General features: G+C 33.6%; 1 protein-coding gene across 2 annotated transcripts in view; it reads right to left on the bottom strand.

Annotated features, from left to right (window-relative positions):
* Window positions 1-373: 373 nt before the first annotated feature.
* ERGIC2 (ERGIC and golgi 2) overlaps window positions 374-16,439 on the bottom strand; it is a 41,310-nt gene continuing 25,244 nt past the window's right edge. For both annotated transcript variants that reach the window (XM_031000732.3, XM_055357881.2), the window contains exons 9-14: window positions 10,449-10,504; window positions 9,515-9,613; window positions 5,884-5,981; window positions 3,562-3,724; window positions 2,178-2,260; window positions 374-1,648 (exon numbers count right to left, since the gene is read on the bottom strand). In XM_031000732.3, coding sequence (XP_030856592.1) covers window positions 1,586-1,648; window positions 2,178-2,260; window positions 3,562-3,724; window positions 5,884-5,981; window positions 9,515-9,613; window positions 10,449-10,504 — 562 coding nt within the window. In that variant the 3' untranslated portion in view covers window positions 374-1,585. The remainder of the gene's footprint in view (window positions 1,649-2,177; window positions 2,261-3,561; window positions 3,725-5,883; window positions 5,982-9,514; window positions 9,614-10,448; window positions 10,505-16,439) is intronic.

Genomic DNA, 16,439 nt, shown 5'->3' with positions numbered 1-16,439 from the left:
AGTATGTTATATCACTTATTTTCATCAGTTAACTTCATGGCTCTTAATGATATATTTTTTAAAGTGATGCTTCTGTTATTTTCTGCAAAACATCATTCTGCATAAACTTTACTGCAAAACAGACCCATCACTATTTCTCCTTCTCTCCATTATATTGTTTATCCTGTTTTCATAAATTTATCTTTAAAAAAATCCATTTGAAAAACTGTTACTTGTGATATCCTGTTTTCTAAAACCACTATTTTCAATCTAGTTTTTCAGTCTTGTTATTTACCTGGAATTTTGTTTCCCCATTTCCTTAAATGATTTAAACTTTGAAGATTGGCTGCTGATTCTTCTACTGTCATTCAGTACTACAAAAGGAAAACTGATATTGGTACACATATTCCAAATACAGCTTTTAATAGTACCTGTGTGATAGCTCCCTCTCACTATTTTTAATCTTTTATAATGTGAAGATTTAGAACCAATCCTTAAATAGTAAGAAAGTTAGAACACAATCTAATACAGAATCCATCATATTCAGGACACCCTGAATGCAAATACTTCATAATACAGTTTTATAGTTTAATGGACAATGTTTAACATGGCACCTCTCAAATCTGATATATCTTGTGGTGCTTACAATTTGCCTTACACTTTCATTTAAAGTTACCCTGTTCTCCACTCACCACATGTATAAAATATCCTATTTTTTCTCTTAATGTTTTACAAACCGGTAATTTTCACTATCAGTAGCGGATCTTTTTATAACTCACCCTATGTTCCCCAAAATATACCAATAATATAATGATTAGATTAAAAAACTTGGCATCCTTTTTTAAAAAAATGTGCTTTCTTTTCCGTATATAAGATTCTACTATACCATTTGTGAATGACACCCTAGTTACATAACACCTACATATCTGCCCCTGTGAGAATTTACCTTAGTCTTCTAAGACTCTATCTTCAACAGTTAGATAAGTCAATAACCAGAGTTCAAAGAAAAGTAGTTACTTTTTAAGACCAAATTATTGGATAACTGGTCTTGTCAATATGGCTTAACATTAATATGGCTATAACATAGGGACTAGCTCGTCTTTTTTTTTTTTTTATTGACAATGTGACCTGATCACAATTCTTTAAAGTCTAGACTAGTTTTCCATATGTTTTCCACATTTTATTCTGACATCATATCTTTTAAAAACAAAAGGATGCGAACATTTGCACTTCTCAATGTTTTTTTTTTTTCCCATAGATGTAGTTTCACTTATTTCCTTCAGGCTTTTTATCAGCAAGAAGCAATGTCTGATTTTGATACCACCCATTTGCTGTGAAAATATAAGAAGGCGTCATCTTCAAAGCAACACTCCAGTTGGGCTTCTTCATTGTTTAGCTGCATGATTTCTTCTAGGACATTTGTAACAGACACAACGTATATAGAATTTCAGTTTGGGTTTTTTTATCCTTTTTTTTCTTTTTTAAAATAAGTATGTTTTCTGCTTATTTGTGTTTTCTTTTCTTTGAATATATTGCACAATATTTTATTATTAAAAAAAGGTTTTATGTCTCAGGCAAAAAGTTTTTCTCCTTCAATCGGGAGGTGTTAATGTGTATTATTTTCTAAAAGAGGTAAGTGGTTGTCTGTGTGGCCATCCTCAAAAGGAACCTAAGGAGAAAAGGAGGGAAAAAAAGACCAAAGAATTAGTTTTATTCCTTATACTCTTTCCTCTAAACACAAGGTTTTATTTTGGGCAATCCTTTCTAGTAACCAAAAGCTACTATTTCTCTCTCTCTCTCTCTCTCTCTCTCTCTCTACCCCTATTTCTCTATCTCTCTATCTCTATCTTTTTTGAGGCAGGGTCTGCTCTGTCACCCAGGCTGGAGTGCAGTGGTACGATCATAGCTCACTACAACCTCAACTTCCTGGGCTCAAGTGATCCTCCCACTGTGGCCTCCCAAGTAGCTGGGACTACAGGCTTGCACCACCTTGCCTAGCTAATTTTTTCTATCTTTTGTAGAAATGGGGCTCTCACTATGTTGCCTTGACTGGTTTCAAACTCCTGGGCTCAAGCGATCCTCCCGCCTTGGTCTCCCAAAGTCTTGGGATTACAGGTGTGAGCCACCATGACTGGCCCATAGACTTAACAATGATTCTAAGATTTAGAGATCAGCACCATGTATACTACACCACTTACAGAATTGACAGGTTTATAGGATCCAAGTCTGAAACGACAGCAAATTATTTCAACTATAAATTTTCCAATTCCATGTAACATGCCTGTAATAAACAATAAGTTTATGCTTTTAATTATTTCCTAAACTGTTATTTAAGAATAAATAACTACAATGGAATAGATTATGGAAGAAAACAAAGCAGTTTGCATTATTCACTTCCATGGTTAAAAATAATCAAGAAAGATTTTAAAACAAATGGATTTCTTTTCAAAGTCACAAGGCCACATAATTCACGATCTGAGCACAATCTTTTTTTTTTTGAGACGTCTCACTCTGTTGCCCAGGCTGGAGTGCAGTGTGCAGTCTTGGCTCACTGCAACCTCCACCTCCCAGCTCAAGCAATTCTTGTGCTTCAGCCTCCCAATTAGCTGGGATTACAGGCATGTGCCACCACGCCCGGCTAATTTTTTATATTTTCAGTAGAGACGGGGTTTAGCCATGTTGGCCAGGCTGATCTGGAACTCCTGGCCTCAAGTTGGTCCGCCAGCCTTGGCCTCCCAAAGTGTTGGGATTATAGGCATGAGCCACTGCACCGGGCCTAAACACAATCTTTTCAAGGTTTTCCCACACCAATACATTTTGGAAAATAAATGATGTCAACAACACAAATTTAAATAGATTGAAATGAAGCACTAACAAAGAATTTCGAAAGAAAAGCTATTCATTAATTTAAAAATATGATTCTAAGTATAATAAACTACCCAGCTCCATCTAATACTGAATAAGGACTGAAGATGAAAATAGAATTGTTTCTTTTTTCTCTATTGTACTTAACTCCCAATTTTCATCATTACAATTCGACAAATAATCTCAGCGAATTCCAGGATCTCAGGACAAAAATCATAAACATGTTACTGATTACAAATCTAGTTTCATGTATTGCATAATTCAAAGTACTATAACATATGATTTTACATACTGTACAGTTAAAAATGTCTTAAATGCCTTCTAGGCATTTTCATATTTAATCCTATAGCACACTTGCAAATTAGGTATTATTATTGCTATTTTTACTGATTAGAAAACCTCAGAAAAGGTAGGTGATCTATTCCAAGCTACCACCAAGTAAATGACAGAACTTACATTCAATTCTACTTCAATCTGATGTTAACACCCAGGATCTTTCCAACTCACTATTATATAATCTACCTTACATCATTGAATACAATGAAATTAGTTATGTTTACTGGTTAGTCAATATAATTTTGGAGTTTTGTAATTAAAGCAAAAGCTATTTAAACACCGAAACACGAAAATCTGTATACTTCTTGCCCCTTTGAGAAGAAGCAACTTAAGTATAAGCAACACTTTCACAAATTAGACAAAAAGGAAATGGTTGTTAACCTGTTGTTGAAAAGATTCCTCCAACAATACCACAGAGTCTTACAAAAAACTGCCAGAATGGCATGTGCTCCTCAGTAACTGTCACCATAAGAGAACTGAGATCATATTTCATAAATATCCCAGAGACTCCATGGCTGCCTGCAGCATGGTTAATGATACGTTCCTAAAAGGGAGGCAAAAGGAAGGGGAGAAATAGGAGGAAGAGAGAAACAGAATTCATGTCATCTGGTTACTTACATACATTCAATATTAAGCCCTGAAGCCCTACTGTAAAAGAAGGACATCCACATTTCCTTATGAACTGTCCTACTAGACTAAGCTCTTCAGAGACAAATTATTTTGTATTCTTTGTGTGGTTAGCTTCTGAAACTATCAAAAGAGCAGAATCATTCTTTTTTTCTCAAAAAGGTCACCTTAATACAAGTTTTCTACTGAGCTCAAGAGCTTACAAATATGTATGGCATGTTCCTCACGCTATAACTAAACTGCAAGCTTTAGGAATACAAATAATGAGGTTAACTACTACCAAGGGAAATTAAAACAGTTTTACGTAGGGCATTACAAAACTCTTTCCCTATTACTAGCACAATACAGCCTTATAAGCCAACTGATCAAGTTTCCAATAAAGTGACTACATCTTAAAGCTCTAAAATGCTCAATATCATGCTGAGTTATAAATATATTGTCACTACCTATAAGGGTAGAAACTGTTTTAGGGATCAGGGCATATACATAATGAAAGACTAATAATGATTCACTTTGGGTTCCAGAACTAATGAATGTCAGCCCTCTCCCTCCCACCCCCTATCCTGCACTTTACCAACCCCAGTTACTCCATTCTTTTTTAAGTTAAAAAACTATTTTAGTCACCCTATCAGTATAAACACATCCTTCAACAGTCAAATGCCCTGGGATTCTATTACATATATATTTTTGGTTTTGTTATTTTAAAAATATACCCTGGAGATATTTTCCTATCAGTATATAGAGATCCTTCTCATTTGATTTTTAACAATTGCATCTTCCTCCAGTGTGTAGATGTACCATCTGGGTTGTTTCTAATCTTCTATTATTACAGATAACAATGCAACGAATAGCCTGAAACACACATTTTTATATTTTTGCCCACCGTATCTTTGGAATAGCTTTCTCAAAGTGCAATTGCTGAGTCAAAGGATAAATGCATAGGTCCTTTTGCAGATACTGCTAAACTACCTTCCTCAAAGATTATGCCACTTTGCATCCCCATAGCACTGCATGTTTGCCTATTTTCCCCAAAGTCTTCTCAACTGTATGTATTGCCTTGAGGTGTTTGCCAATCTTACAGGTGAGAAATGGAATCTCCCTACTCCTTAAAGAAATGTTGAAAAGCACAATATGTTCTTGTATAAACTTTACCTAGTTTCTTTGTGTAAGTGTATATACACACATACCTATACATATATATGCAGTTATATGAACTTGTACTTTCTCCCAAGCCAAGTGAAAAGCTATAGACACATGACACTTCACCCCTAAAAATTCCAATACCTAATCTCATAAGAACAAAAAAAAAAATTCCACAATTATTGAGGGCATGGTCATCATGAGTTATAAGGCTAGTAAAAGAAAACACTATATAAAGGAAAGCAAAATTTTTAAAGCACTTAAATTTTGCCTTAGAATTCTTCTGGATACAAGTGTTTGAATATTCACCATTCAAACACAAAAATAAGAAAACATGACCCCAAAGTAGATAAGAAATCTGTTAAACTGTCCAATTCCAAAACTTTGCTCATCACTGTCAGTATTTACTTATATGGCCATACCACCCTGAGGTAGTGGAATGTTCTTCATCACAATCAGATGAATACAAAGCATTAATTTAGGAAGGCAAACCCTCTAAATTTGCTATCTAATCCATGATAACCATGTATGCCCAGAGAAGGTAGTATATTTATTAATAAATAAATAACAGAATTCAAAGAATCTGCTGCCAGATCAAGAACTGCTTATATCAATTTATGAGAAAACATTTACAAAATTAAGACATTAAGTATAAAATAATTAAGGCCATCACAATTTAACAATTTTAAGTCTTAATGCAATAGAAAACCTTTCAGATTTTTTAAATATCTACTTTTATTGCTTTAGAATATACTAATATTCATTTCTGACATATTTCTGATTTAAAATAAAATGTTAATTCATTTCAAAACTTCCACAGATTTTTAAATGAGGGAAGACACCAAGTAAAACACCACCTTATTTTGTAGCCAGGAAACTTTAAAATGCTTTTTTAAAAAAATCACCAAATTATTTTACCGGTTGGATTCAACTTACCCTTTCTGTCACAGAAAACTGATGGGTGTCTGCTGATATTTTATATGTATGTAGTTTTGTTGGCACAACTGTAATAAAATATTGGAACATCTGGTTGTCTAGAATACAAAAAAAACTTTTTATCAATTCAGTAGCAACAAAACTACCGCCAAATATATTCTTCTATTAAACACATTTAACCTGAAATTTAGCTGGATGTGGTGGCTCACACCTGTAATCTCAGCACTTTGGGAGGCTGACGAAGGAGGACTGCTTGAGTGTGGGAGTTCGAGAACAGTCTCGAACTTGAGTTTGGGAGTTCAAGACCAGTCTGGTCAAGAGAGCCAGACCCTGTCTCTACAAAAAATTTAAAAATTAACTGGGCATGGTGGTATGCACCTGTGGGTCCCAGCTATTCAGGAGGCTGAGGCAGGAGGATCATATGAGCCCAGGAAGTCAAGGCTGCAGTGAGCCATGATTGTGCTACTGCACTCCAGCCTAGGCAACAGAGCAAGAACCTGTCTCAAACAAATAAAAAATAAAAACATTTAATCTGAAATGTAATGTTACATACAACTTAATGTCTAACAAAAAAAAATTTTAAAAGAACCAATGAAAGCAACATATTTATACTCAGTAAAACAAGTTCTCAGCAAGCATAAGATGGGCAACACAGATGTTTAAAAAAATGAATTGGTGACTTAGTTAAATATTCCTTAAAATCGTTAACATCCTTTTATCAATTATGAAAAAGGAGCATTTTTCTTTTTCCTTTTTTTTTTTTTGAGATAGGGTCTCACTCCATCGCCCAGGCTGGAGTGCAGTGGTGCAATCACGGCTCACTGCAGCCTTGACTTCCTGGGCTCCAGCAATCCTCCTGCCTCAGCCTCCTGAGTAGCTGGGACTACAATGCACGCCACCAAGCCCAACTAAATTTTTTTCATTTTTAGTAGAGAGAGGGTTTTGCCATGTCGCCCAGGCTGGTCTCAGACTCCTGGGCTCAAGTGATCCTCCTGCCTCAGTCTCCGAAAGCGCTGGGATTATAGGTGTGAGCCACTGCACCCAGCCAGCATTTCTTTATAGTACAGAAACTAAGAATAAAATAAAATTATAAGAGAATAACCACCACAAGACATATTTTCAGTTTCTACTAATATCTTAAGATATACACTAAACCAAAATCAAATTAGCTAGCCTTTGAATAAATACAAGGAACTGATATTACAGTAGGAACAAAACTAAAGAAACTACTCAGTGATGGCCTGGGGTTACTGTATAATCAAAAGGATCATTTTTATACAGTCATTAGGCATCTCTAAGTTTGACACAAGTTTTAAATACCAGAATATTACCAATTACTAATTAACTGTAAGCAATTACCCATTCACATAATATAAAACATGTTAATTCTCCAGGTCTAGAGAATTCTCTAGAAAAAGTATAATTAGATACACCTATCCATAGATTCAACTAAAGAAGCAAGTAAATGTTTTTATTATCCTTTTGTTAGAGATGAAGCAACTCAAGTACAGGGATGTTAAGAAACAGGCCAAAGTCCAAGTTATTAAGTGGCAGAGTGAGAACTTGAACCCAGGCGGTTTCACTCAAGGGGAATATGGTCTTAAATTTAAGCAGAAAAAATTCTCCCAGATTTAAATAGAAGCTTCCACCCCTTTGTACATAAAAGAGTAAAAGCTTTGACCTTCCTCTCCACTTCTCTCTCACTCATGGAAGGAATGATTCATCTGCAAAAAGTAATCATGTGTGGCTAAGCCACTCAACTAGATAGTATAGGCATTCTCTCTCTTAAACAGCTCTGTCTTCAAGACATACATATCCACCTTCTACCATTAGGAAAGTGAGCCATCCCTGCCATTTGAGAAGTCGGCAGGGTAGGAGGAGTATGGAGTTAGGTTGTCCAGTTTGTGGCAGCACATATAGGTTGTTTTATTTCTACCGGCTTCATTAATAATAAAGCTGCCTGCAATGCTCTCAAAAAGATAATCACTTAGCTCACTTATTTACTTCACTCAAGTTTTTTTCAAATACCACAGCCTCTTCCATGCCCTTTCTCGTATCATAGGCAATCTCCTTTATTTTGTTCAGAGCCGTTTGCCCTAACACTTATTACCTAAAGATCTAATTCCCTATAGGAACGTGTGCTCTATGAGGGGCAGGGACTATGTCTATCTTGTTTATCCAAATCTGTACTGCATTAAAGATGTTAATTGTTAAGTAACTCCTGCAATACTTCTGGAGAACATCAGGAAAGGGATAGCTACCTGACACAGCAGATATGTAATGTTGATTTTTTTCTTTTTGGAAAAAGAGGCTGAATAAAACATATATTACGAAGGAGAAAAGTATACAAACTGCTTTAAAGCTTTGAATAACCTGATGATACTCACCTAACGGCATTTCAGAATATGACTCTAAATACCTCTTAGTTTCTCTGAATTTATAAAGAAGTACACTTAAAAACAGCTTTTTGAAAATTGACTTGTTTATATTTAGAAAAGCTTCTGTGCAAAAATTTGTAGTTCATTTTAGCATCTTGAAACAAAGCATCAACCAGTATGTTTCCAAATGAGCATCTCTCAGGTAACATGCAATGCATTTCAGAGGAGAATTAACATATGCTTAGATTACAGATTAGATTATACTGACTAAAGCTTATAAATCTCAAAATGTTTCCATCCACACATTTCTAAATTTAGTACACTCAGGTTTCCTGAAGTGAAACATTCCCACATGAACATAAAATATTCATGAATGTAAATCAGTATTCTAAATTCTAAACATCTTTAATATATGATTATAACACTGCTAAAAAGTAAAGAATATGAATAAATCTGAATATTAATAAATCTACTTAAATTAATAAAAAACTAAATCCTTAATTACAATTTTACAAAGGATAGAATTCCTACTAGCTGAACAAGCTTCAGAAGTCCTTAAAATGTCCAATAGCTGGAACATGGTATATAATATGACTATTTTAGAAAGAGGCAATCAAAAACCTGCAGAAAACATGAGAACAGACTACTTTCTAAAAAACTAAGAAAATGATCTTTCCATACTTGGGTAGACTTGATACTTTAAATGGAGCAGAAGGTTAAATAGAACATTTTAAAAAGGTTATCCGTGCTATAATGTACTCCTTCTATGTTAATAACCAAACCATTCCAGAATAACTAGGTTTCTGGTGTTTGTAAAATTCTCCAGAGAGGTTTCTAAAATGATATATATGCATTTTAAAACTTTGAACCTATATTATACAAAGAAGAAAATTCTTCTCATAATGTTGAACCTTTTTTTCGTTCTTATTCTTTGGTGAATACAAAAAAGTGCAGTTATGCCCTGTTAATGTATTAACCTTTCATCTATTTCTACTGTTTAAATTGAACTCCTTCTGCCTTTTAACTCCTTCATCTTTTAACTTGAATTTCTTTATTCTGTTCTATGGCTCATTTTTGAATATTCAAATTTCATCCACTACTAGGACAAATTCTCTTCACATACATCTCACTCACCAACCACTTAAAGATTATCTTTACACAGTAGTTAGGAAGACATTGAAAATGTATTAATATTCAGGTTATAAGCAAAATTTTCTACATGTAAAATCCAACAGTAATTATTAAATACTTACGATCTATAGCAATTTTTTCAGTTCCATCTAAAGGATTAATAATTGCTGGAACAAGCTCTCCAAAAGACAAATGATCTATTCTATGAGAAAAATTGTAAGCTAAAAGGCAAAAAATAAAAAAAACTTAGCAGAGAAATTATATTATTCAAAATTACATGGTACAGACTGGTTTACATCCTTATCTATTCTCAAATGAAAATGTTTAAAATCTTCAAGGATAATAATACAGTATTTTAAGCCACATTACTTTGAGAAAAATAAATGTAAATATATGCAAATTAAATGTATAAAATAAATTCTGACAAAATGCTATATCTCAAATTTAATAATTATATACAATTTAACGTCTAGAAAATATTAATATATAATGAAAGCCAAAAATATACATCTTTCCTTTTCCAAATCATCATATAGTTAACAGGATGGTAGTGTTAGAATTGGAATGATGTCCATGTGGCCATATAATAAAACTGATCAGATATATTTTTAATACACTATTGCTAAATGTGACCAAACTAATTTTCTGTGGAATCCATTACTTGTTTTGTTCTCTAAAGCAGACTTTAAGAACTTAAGTCTTAAGATAATCATGAAACCAAACTAACCTGAATACTTTATACATGTCTATACATCCATATTTCAATTTGCAAATTGAAATAAACTGCAAATATATTATTTTCTTTAACCCTAAAAATTAGCAGAAATGTGTACAAAGTTATAGAAAGTACACTAGGCTTTCCTCCCTAACCTCAGCGACTCTGAGCCATGACCAAATACAAATGCAGATTAAAGTAAATCAATTTAAAAATTTATTTTTTCCTTTGGATGAATATGTTTTCAAAACAGCTCACTTTCAACTACACTATATCTGCACTTTTAAAAATAATATTTTTTCAAGTACATCTTTACTGAAAAAAAGTCAGAATCTGCTTACATTCATGGTTGACAAGTGCTGCCAAATGTGCATGACCACGAGGATGTGGAATTGCCCTGAAAGGAGAAAAAACAATTATTAAAGTAGTACCATTTATATGTATAATTAATTAAAATCATAAACTGGATCTTCCCTAAGTTATATAATTTTTCTTAGTACAAAATAACATAAGAATGCATTTGGCCTACTGACTGAGCAGACAAGTCTACTCATCTCAGCAATGCAATAAACTGCTGGAGGTTGGCAAACACTTTTGGCAAAGAGCCAGATAGTAAATACTTTAGGCTTTGTGGACCATGATGCAAAATCAAGTATACTGTGTAGTTACATAATGAGAAAAAGCAAATTTTCACAAGCTTTTCATTGATATAGTAGTAATGAGTCCTTTTTTTTGTAATACAACTGTTTTGCAGGGAGATTACACTTTGTTTAATTGGGGTTTGGAATGTTCCCTATTTTCAAAACTGACCATAAATCTTTATCTGATGATGATGATCTGTAATGAAATTTTAAATATTTCATCTTTGAAAATATTAATCCACGAGTATGTGTTGAGCATATTCATTGCTTGAAAGACATTTATACAATTCCAGTAGATTCTTCTCCTAATACTTATTTACTTATAAACATGTTATTATATTGCAGATTAATAACTTCCAATCTAAATTAAAGCAAAATTTCAATTGCGCAGTGAAATGAATTTGAAACATGGAAATTTCCTTTGTATTTGCATCAATGTCTGAAGTTCTGGAACTATAGTTTGAAAGGTCAGAAAATATATTCAAGTATGAGAATGAGTCCAGATCCTTGCTTTAACTTTTGACAGCAAACGCTATCAAGGCATGAAAATTAAAAGAAACCACTCAAAATCACTAGTCATTGAAACAACTTTACTACAATATAAATTTCATAAACATTGGTTTTGCCTTATACTTTTAGGCTAAATTCATTAAACATTATTAGGTCTGCATGAAACTTAATTTCCAAAAATATTCATTGCTCAATAATTGTAACTGATGGAAGTTCTCTCACTCAGAAAAAATTCAATCTTGGCACTGAGCTCAAAAAATATACTGCTAAGCCATCAAACTGCTATGTAGTAGGGCAAGATGGAATATTCAGTTTTTATACCTGACAAAAAAAAAACCATGGAAATGTCAATATTTAGGTCCAGGAGAGCAAATGAAGTTTACCACTGACACACCAGTTTAAAATACAAAATCAATTCAAATATTTTCTGCAAAGTACTACTGATGATACAATGCATAACAATAGGCATTAAACACTACATTTTCACAAGGTTTGAAATGCATTCAAGTAAGCCTTTTTCTGCTCCACACACCACCATCAGTTATAATACATTTGTAACATATACCAGACTCCACTTTAGGATGTACTGAATTTGTGTTCTCTCAACTTCTATAAAAATATTCTCGCCTATAGTTTTTGTTGAAAGCAGGTGATTCATAGATACTAATTCTTCAATCACTTCAAATTCAGCATTGATTCCTCGAATAAACAATAAGCAGTTCTAGTAACATCTGTCCACTCATCAAGAGTTTAGGAACTACTCAAAATCTCCTGGCTTGTTTTTTAACTGGCTATTAGATACTGCTCTCAATGTCCTCATCTACCGGAACACTCTTCTTGAAGAAGGCTAGTCATCTGATTGTCTAAAGCAAATTTATTTTTTCTGGAGTCATTTCTTTAGCTTTGACAGTCAAACATTGCTTCACAGACTTATCAATACTTGGATGGCTTTCCTTACTTGCTAAACAATGAGGCACTTAGAGATTACAGCTTCATTTTCACGTTTTATGATAAAATTCTACAGTGTTTGGATATTCCATTTTTAATTTTCTAATTTTTCTGATCATTGCTTTTTTATAGGTTGGTAATATTGTCAATCTGGCACCATCAACAGACACTGTATTCTTTTTAGCACAATTAAATAGTGTCATTGCTTAATACGCAGGATGTTCTGCAGCCAAATTTGATCAAATAATCCATGGTACACTGTGCTTTAAATATGCCACATTTGAAGTCCATATTTCTTTTTTTTAACATAGTAATACAATAAATAAATAAAATGTTGCAGGACAGGAATACACACAGCACTTTTAATGCTGTCAAATTATAACTGCATCACTACAATTCATAGTACACCAAAGTACAAAGTAATGAGAGAGTCATATACGGTCTCTGCCAGAATTACTCAACTGTGGTACTGTAATACAAAAGCAGCCATATATAAACAAATGAGCATGGCTATATGCCAATAAAACTTTATTTTTGGACACGAATTTAAATTTCATATATTTCTCATGTATTATATTACTCCCCTTCTGATTTATTTTCAAATATTTAAAAATGTAAAAACCATGGCTGAGCAAGGTGGCTCACACCTGTAATCCTAGCACTTTGGGAGGCCAAGGTGAGTGGATCACCTGAGGTCAGGAGTTCGAGACCAGCCTGGCCAACATGGTGAAACCCTGTCTCTACTAAAAATACAAAAATTAGCCGGGTGTGGTGGTGGGCTACCTATAATCCCAGCTACTCAGGAGGCTGAGGCAGGAGAATCACTTGAACCTGGGAGGCAGAGATTGCAGTGAGCCCAGATCACGTCACTGCACTCCAGCATGAGCAACAGAGCGAGACTCTGTCTCAAAAAAATAAACAAACAAATAAATAAACAAAATTTAAAAGCCCTTCTTAGCTCATGAACCATACAAAAACAGGTAGTAGGCTGGATTTGGTATATAAACTGTAGTTTGCCTACCACTGCAGTAAACCTTTGTTCTGTTATACACTGTTATCTTTCAAATTTAACCTGTTCTTTTAGCACCTTTACACTTCTACAAATAAGTATTATCCTTCCCTGTTCCTGGTTAAAAAAAATTAAAAAATCACCTTGAAGATCTCCTTTATCACAATCCTGCTTTACCCAGTTACTAATTCTAGCAATTAACTAAAAAACTGAAAACAGAAACTCTCCATAAAGGAGCCTTCTTTCTTTATAACCAATTAACTGTCTGTCACCATTGTCAAGTTTCAGAATATGCCCTAGTAGGTCTAAACATTGTTTAATTTGTTCTATGTGTTACCTAGCAAAACACCAGGCACTTTAAAAAAGGCAATACAATGATTAGGGAAATGTATTAACTGACATTCAACATAAAGTATACTAAAACCTTGCTCAATAAAGCATTTCCTGATGCACTGGAATGATTGGTAGTTTGGTCTCGTAAATTCTTCTGTGTTCACAGTCAAGTGTATTACCTCAAGCTTACTACTAAAAAGAAAGTCTACTGTCATAAATTATTCCTAGCTCCAATCATATTGTCAGTCTAACAGTGTTCCTACTATTATTTTCAAACAAACAACAAAGTTTTTCTGAATAACCAAATTACAATACTACACGTTGAATATCCCTTACCCAAAATGCTTGGGATCAGAAGTTTCAAATTTTAGATTTTAGAATATGTACATTTTATTTGCCAGGGAGGCCGCCCTAACCTGAAATCTGAAACACTCTTAAGCATTTCCTTTGAGCATCGTGTTGACAATGCTCAAATTTGGAGTATTTTGAATGCTCCAAATTCGGAGCATTTTGAATTTCAGATTTTCAGATAAGGGATGCTCAACCTATACATTTTATTTCAATGGTCTCTCTCCCCACCCAGGATTTTACTCTGAGAGGAATAGAGAGCTGTTTTAAAGAACATTTCCTTCTTCTTTTTTTTTTTTTTTTGTTAACAGGTGTATTCATTTTATGAAATAACAGCATAAGTGAGCATCTTCTTCAAAAAATTAAATTTAAAAATCAAATAAAATCACCCTAGTACAGATGACTGTAGTTATCTGACACTTGTTAAAACTCTGCATAGGGAGGATGGATATTCAGAATTTACTTATTTCTTTTCTGGGATATTTTCTACCCTATCAGATAAGAATCTAGCCTGAATGACTTTCAGTGGAGGAAAAGTTGTTCTGAAAATTGGTGGGGGGTGAAGAGAGGCATTTTGAGATGTCAGAATTATTGGGAAGGGGTTGCTATTAGGATTTACTAGACAACAGCCACAGAAACAAGGCATCCTGCAATGAAACTGACAGTCTCACACAAAAAAGAATCATTCCAGGTTTTGCCTGACTTTCAAATGCTCTAAGAGATACTCATGTACATGAAAAGCCTATTATAATAATCTGAGTCTAGAACTGAACCCCATTTAGCTATATAAAGTTGCAGTTTTAATATACACTAAATTTCCCAGAAAACTAAGGGAAGCTTATATTCTGTTTTGTTCAATATTACAAAGAGGTATTCCTATTTCTGAATATCATCTCATCAACGGAAATGTCACTCATGATATCTGAGTAGCCAATACATCTGTTTCAGTCTGCATTTGTAGCAATTATACACTTAAAAATTCTACATATAAGTGGCAAGCATCTGCCTACTTCATTATGTCTTCTAGTGTATTCACGCTCAAGCATATTGAAATACATATTTTGTTACAAATTATGTTCCTTTTATTACTCTTTTAAATTACAGTTGAGACTGACATTGTGTCTGAGAGGTAATATGAGACCTTCAAAAAGATCAATATTGAACTTGACAAATGTAACACTACAAATTAGGAGTGGGTTTACAGGATATCCCTGAGATGACAAGATATGAACCAAATGCTTTTCTGTTTGGCCTCTCTGATAGTGTGAGTTACCACCTGGGAAGGAAAGTGAAATTGTGAAAAGACCAAAAAGAAATTTTAAAAAGGGACATAATATAGAGTCTGATTATAATATTTGTCAAAATTTCCCTCTTTGAGTTGGTCGTGGACTAGAATATTGTTTTTATCCAAAGGTGCAATAAAATCTGCTAAATTTCTTTAAGCTAAGATTTCAAGACATTCCAAGGTTCCCAGCAACAGGTAGGGTTGGAGATGGGTAACGGTAACAAAACAACAAAACATAAATTTCAAGAGATAATGAAGAAAAAAACAAATGTTTGATCTGAGTATTGTAAATACTGAAATACTTTTTCATAGAAATCTAATGTTATCTCTATATGTATTTTATAAACTTCCAGCCATGCTCTTTCCTGCTGTATGCCCTTCCCTCCTTTATATATTAAATTCCTCCTCTTCTCCTAGTGTTCAAAGGTCTTCCTCAATAAAGTCTCCACTGACTTGCAGCGTAAGTTTAATACCTTGTTAAATAGTCTCTTATCAGCCATACTTCTCCTTTACAGGCTCAATACAACTATAATTAAATAATTATTAATGTATTCACTGCTTAAGTGTGGATTTTCTTATAGAACGTCAGGCCTATTTAAAATAACAAGTCATATTTATACTGTATAGTTTGGAATAAAATAAATAAAAAAGGGCAAAAACCCTTTATTTTTTTCTTCACTGTTTATCCTTAGTTTCTAGCACAGTACTTTGCACATAGCAAGTACTCAAAAAATGTCTTGTACAATAAAGAATTGTTCAGTTCAGCACTCTATATGGAAAAGAAGGGAGGGAAAGATGGATGGATCTATTTATTCATTCAAAAATTTCACAAGTGTTTATGACAATTTCTGTGCTGAGTGCTGCTCATATTTTTCCTTAAGTTTTACCTAATTTAACTTTATTCTAGACACTGCTAATTTCTAACTTTATCAAAACACTTATCTAGGATTAGTCAGGAATTACATTTTGATGAGGACCACCAAAACATTAAGACAAAAACCTAATACCATACCAAAAAAATGAACAAATTAATGAAATGTCTAGGTAAGAGCTCTCTGGCCACTAAAACCTGGCAAGTAGAAGGTTGTAATTGATATTTACCTACAGTTCAGTTACTTTAATATACAAAACATGACATGACTGTTTTACTTTTGTTTTGAAGTAGTTTTTAAAGTTAGTAGTCTTCTCTATCCTGAGACTGAAGCCCCAGACAACAATCTCAAGACATTAAAAATACATGTACACAATATTTTAAGCA

Source organism: Gorilla gorilla, chromosome 10 (genome assembly GCF_029281585.2).
Source record: "Gorilla gorilla gorilla isolate KB3781 chromosome 10, NHGRI_mGorGor1-v2.1_pri, whole genome shotgun sequence".
Lineage (NCBI taxonomy): Eukaryota > Metazoa > Chordata > Mammalia > Primates > Hominidae > Gorilla > Gorilla gorilla.
This window is presented reverse-complemented; position numbering and strand designations above follow the sequence as displayed.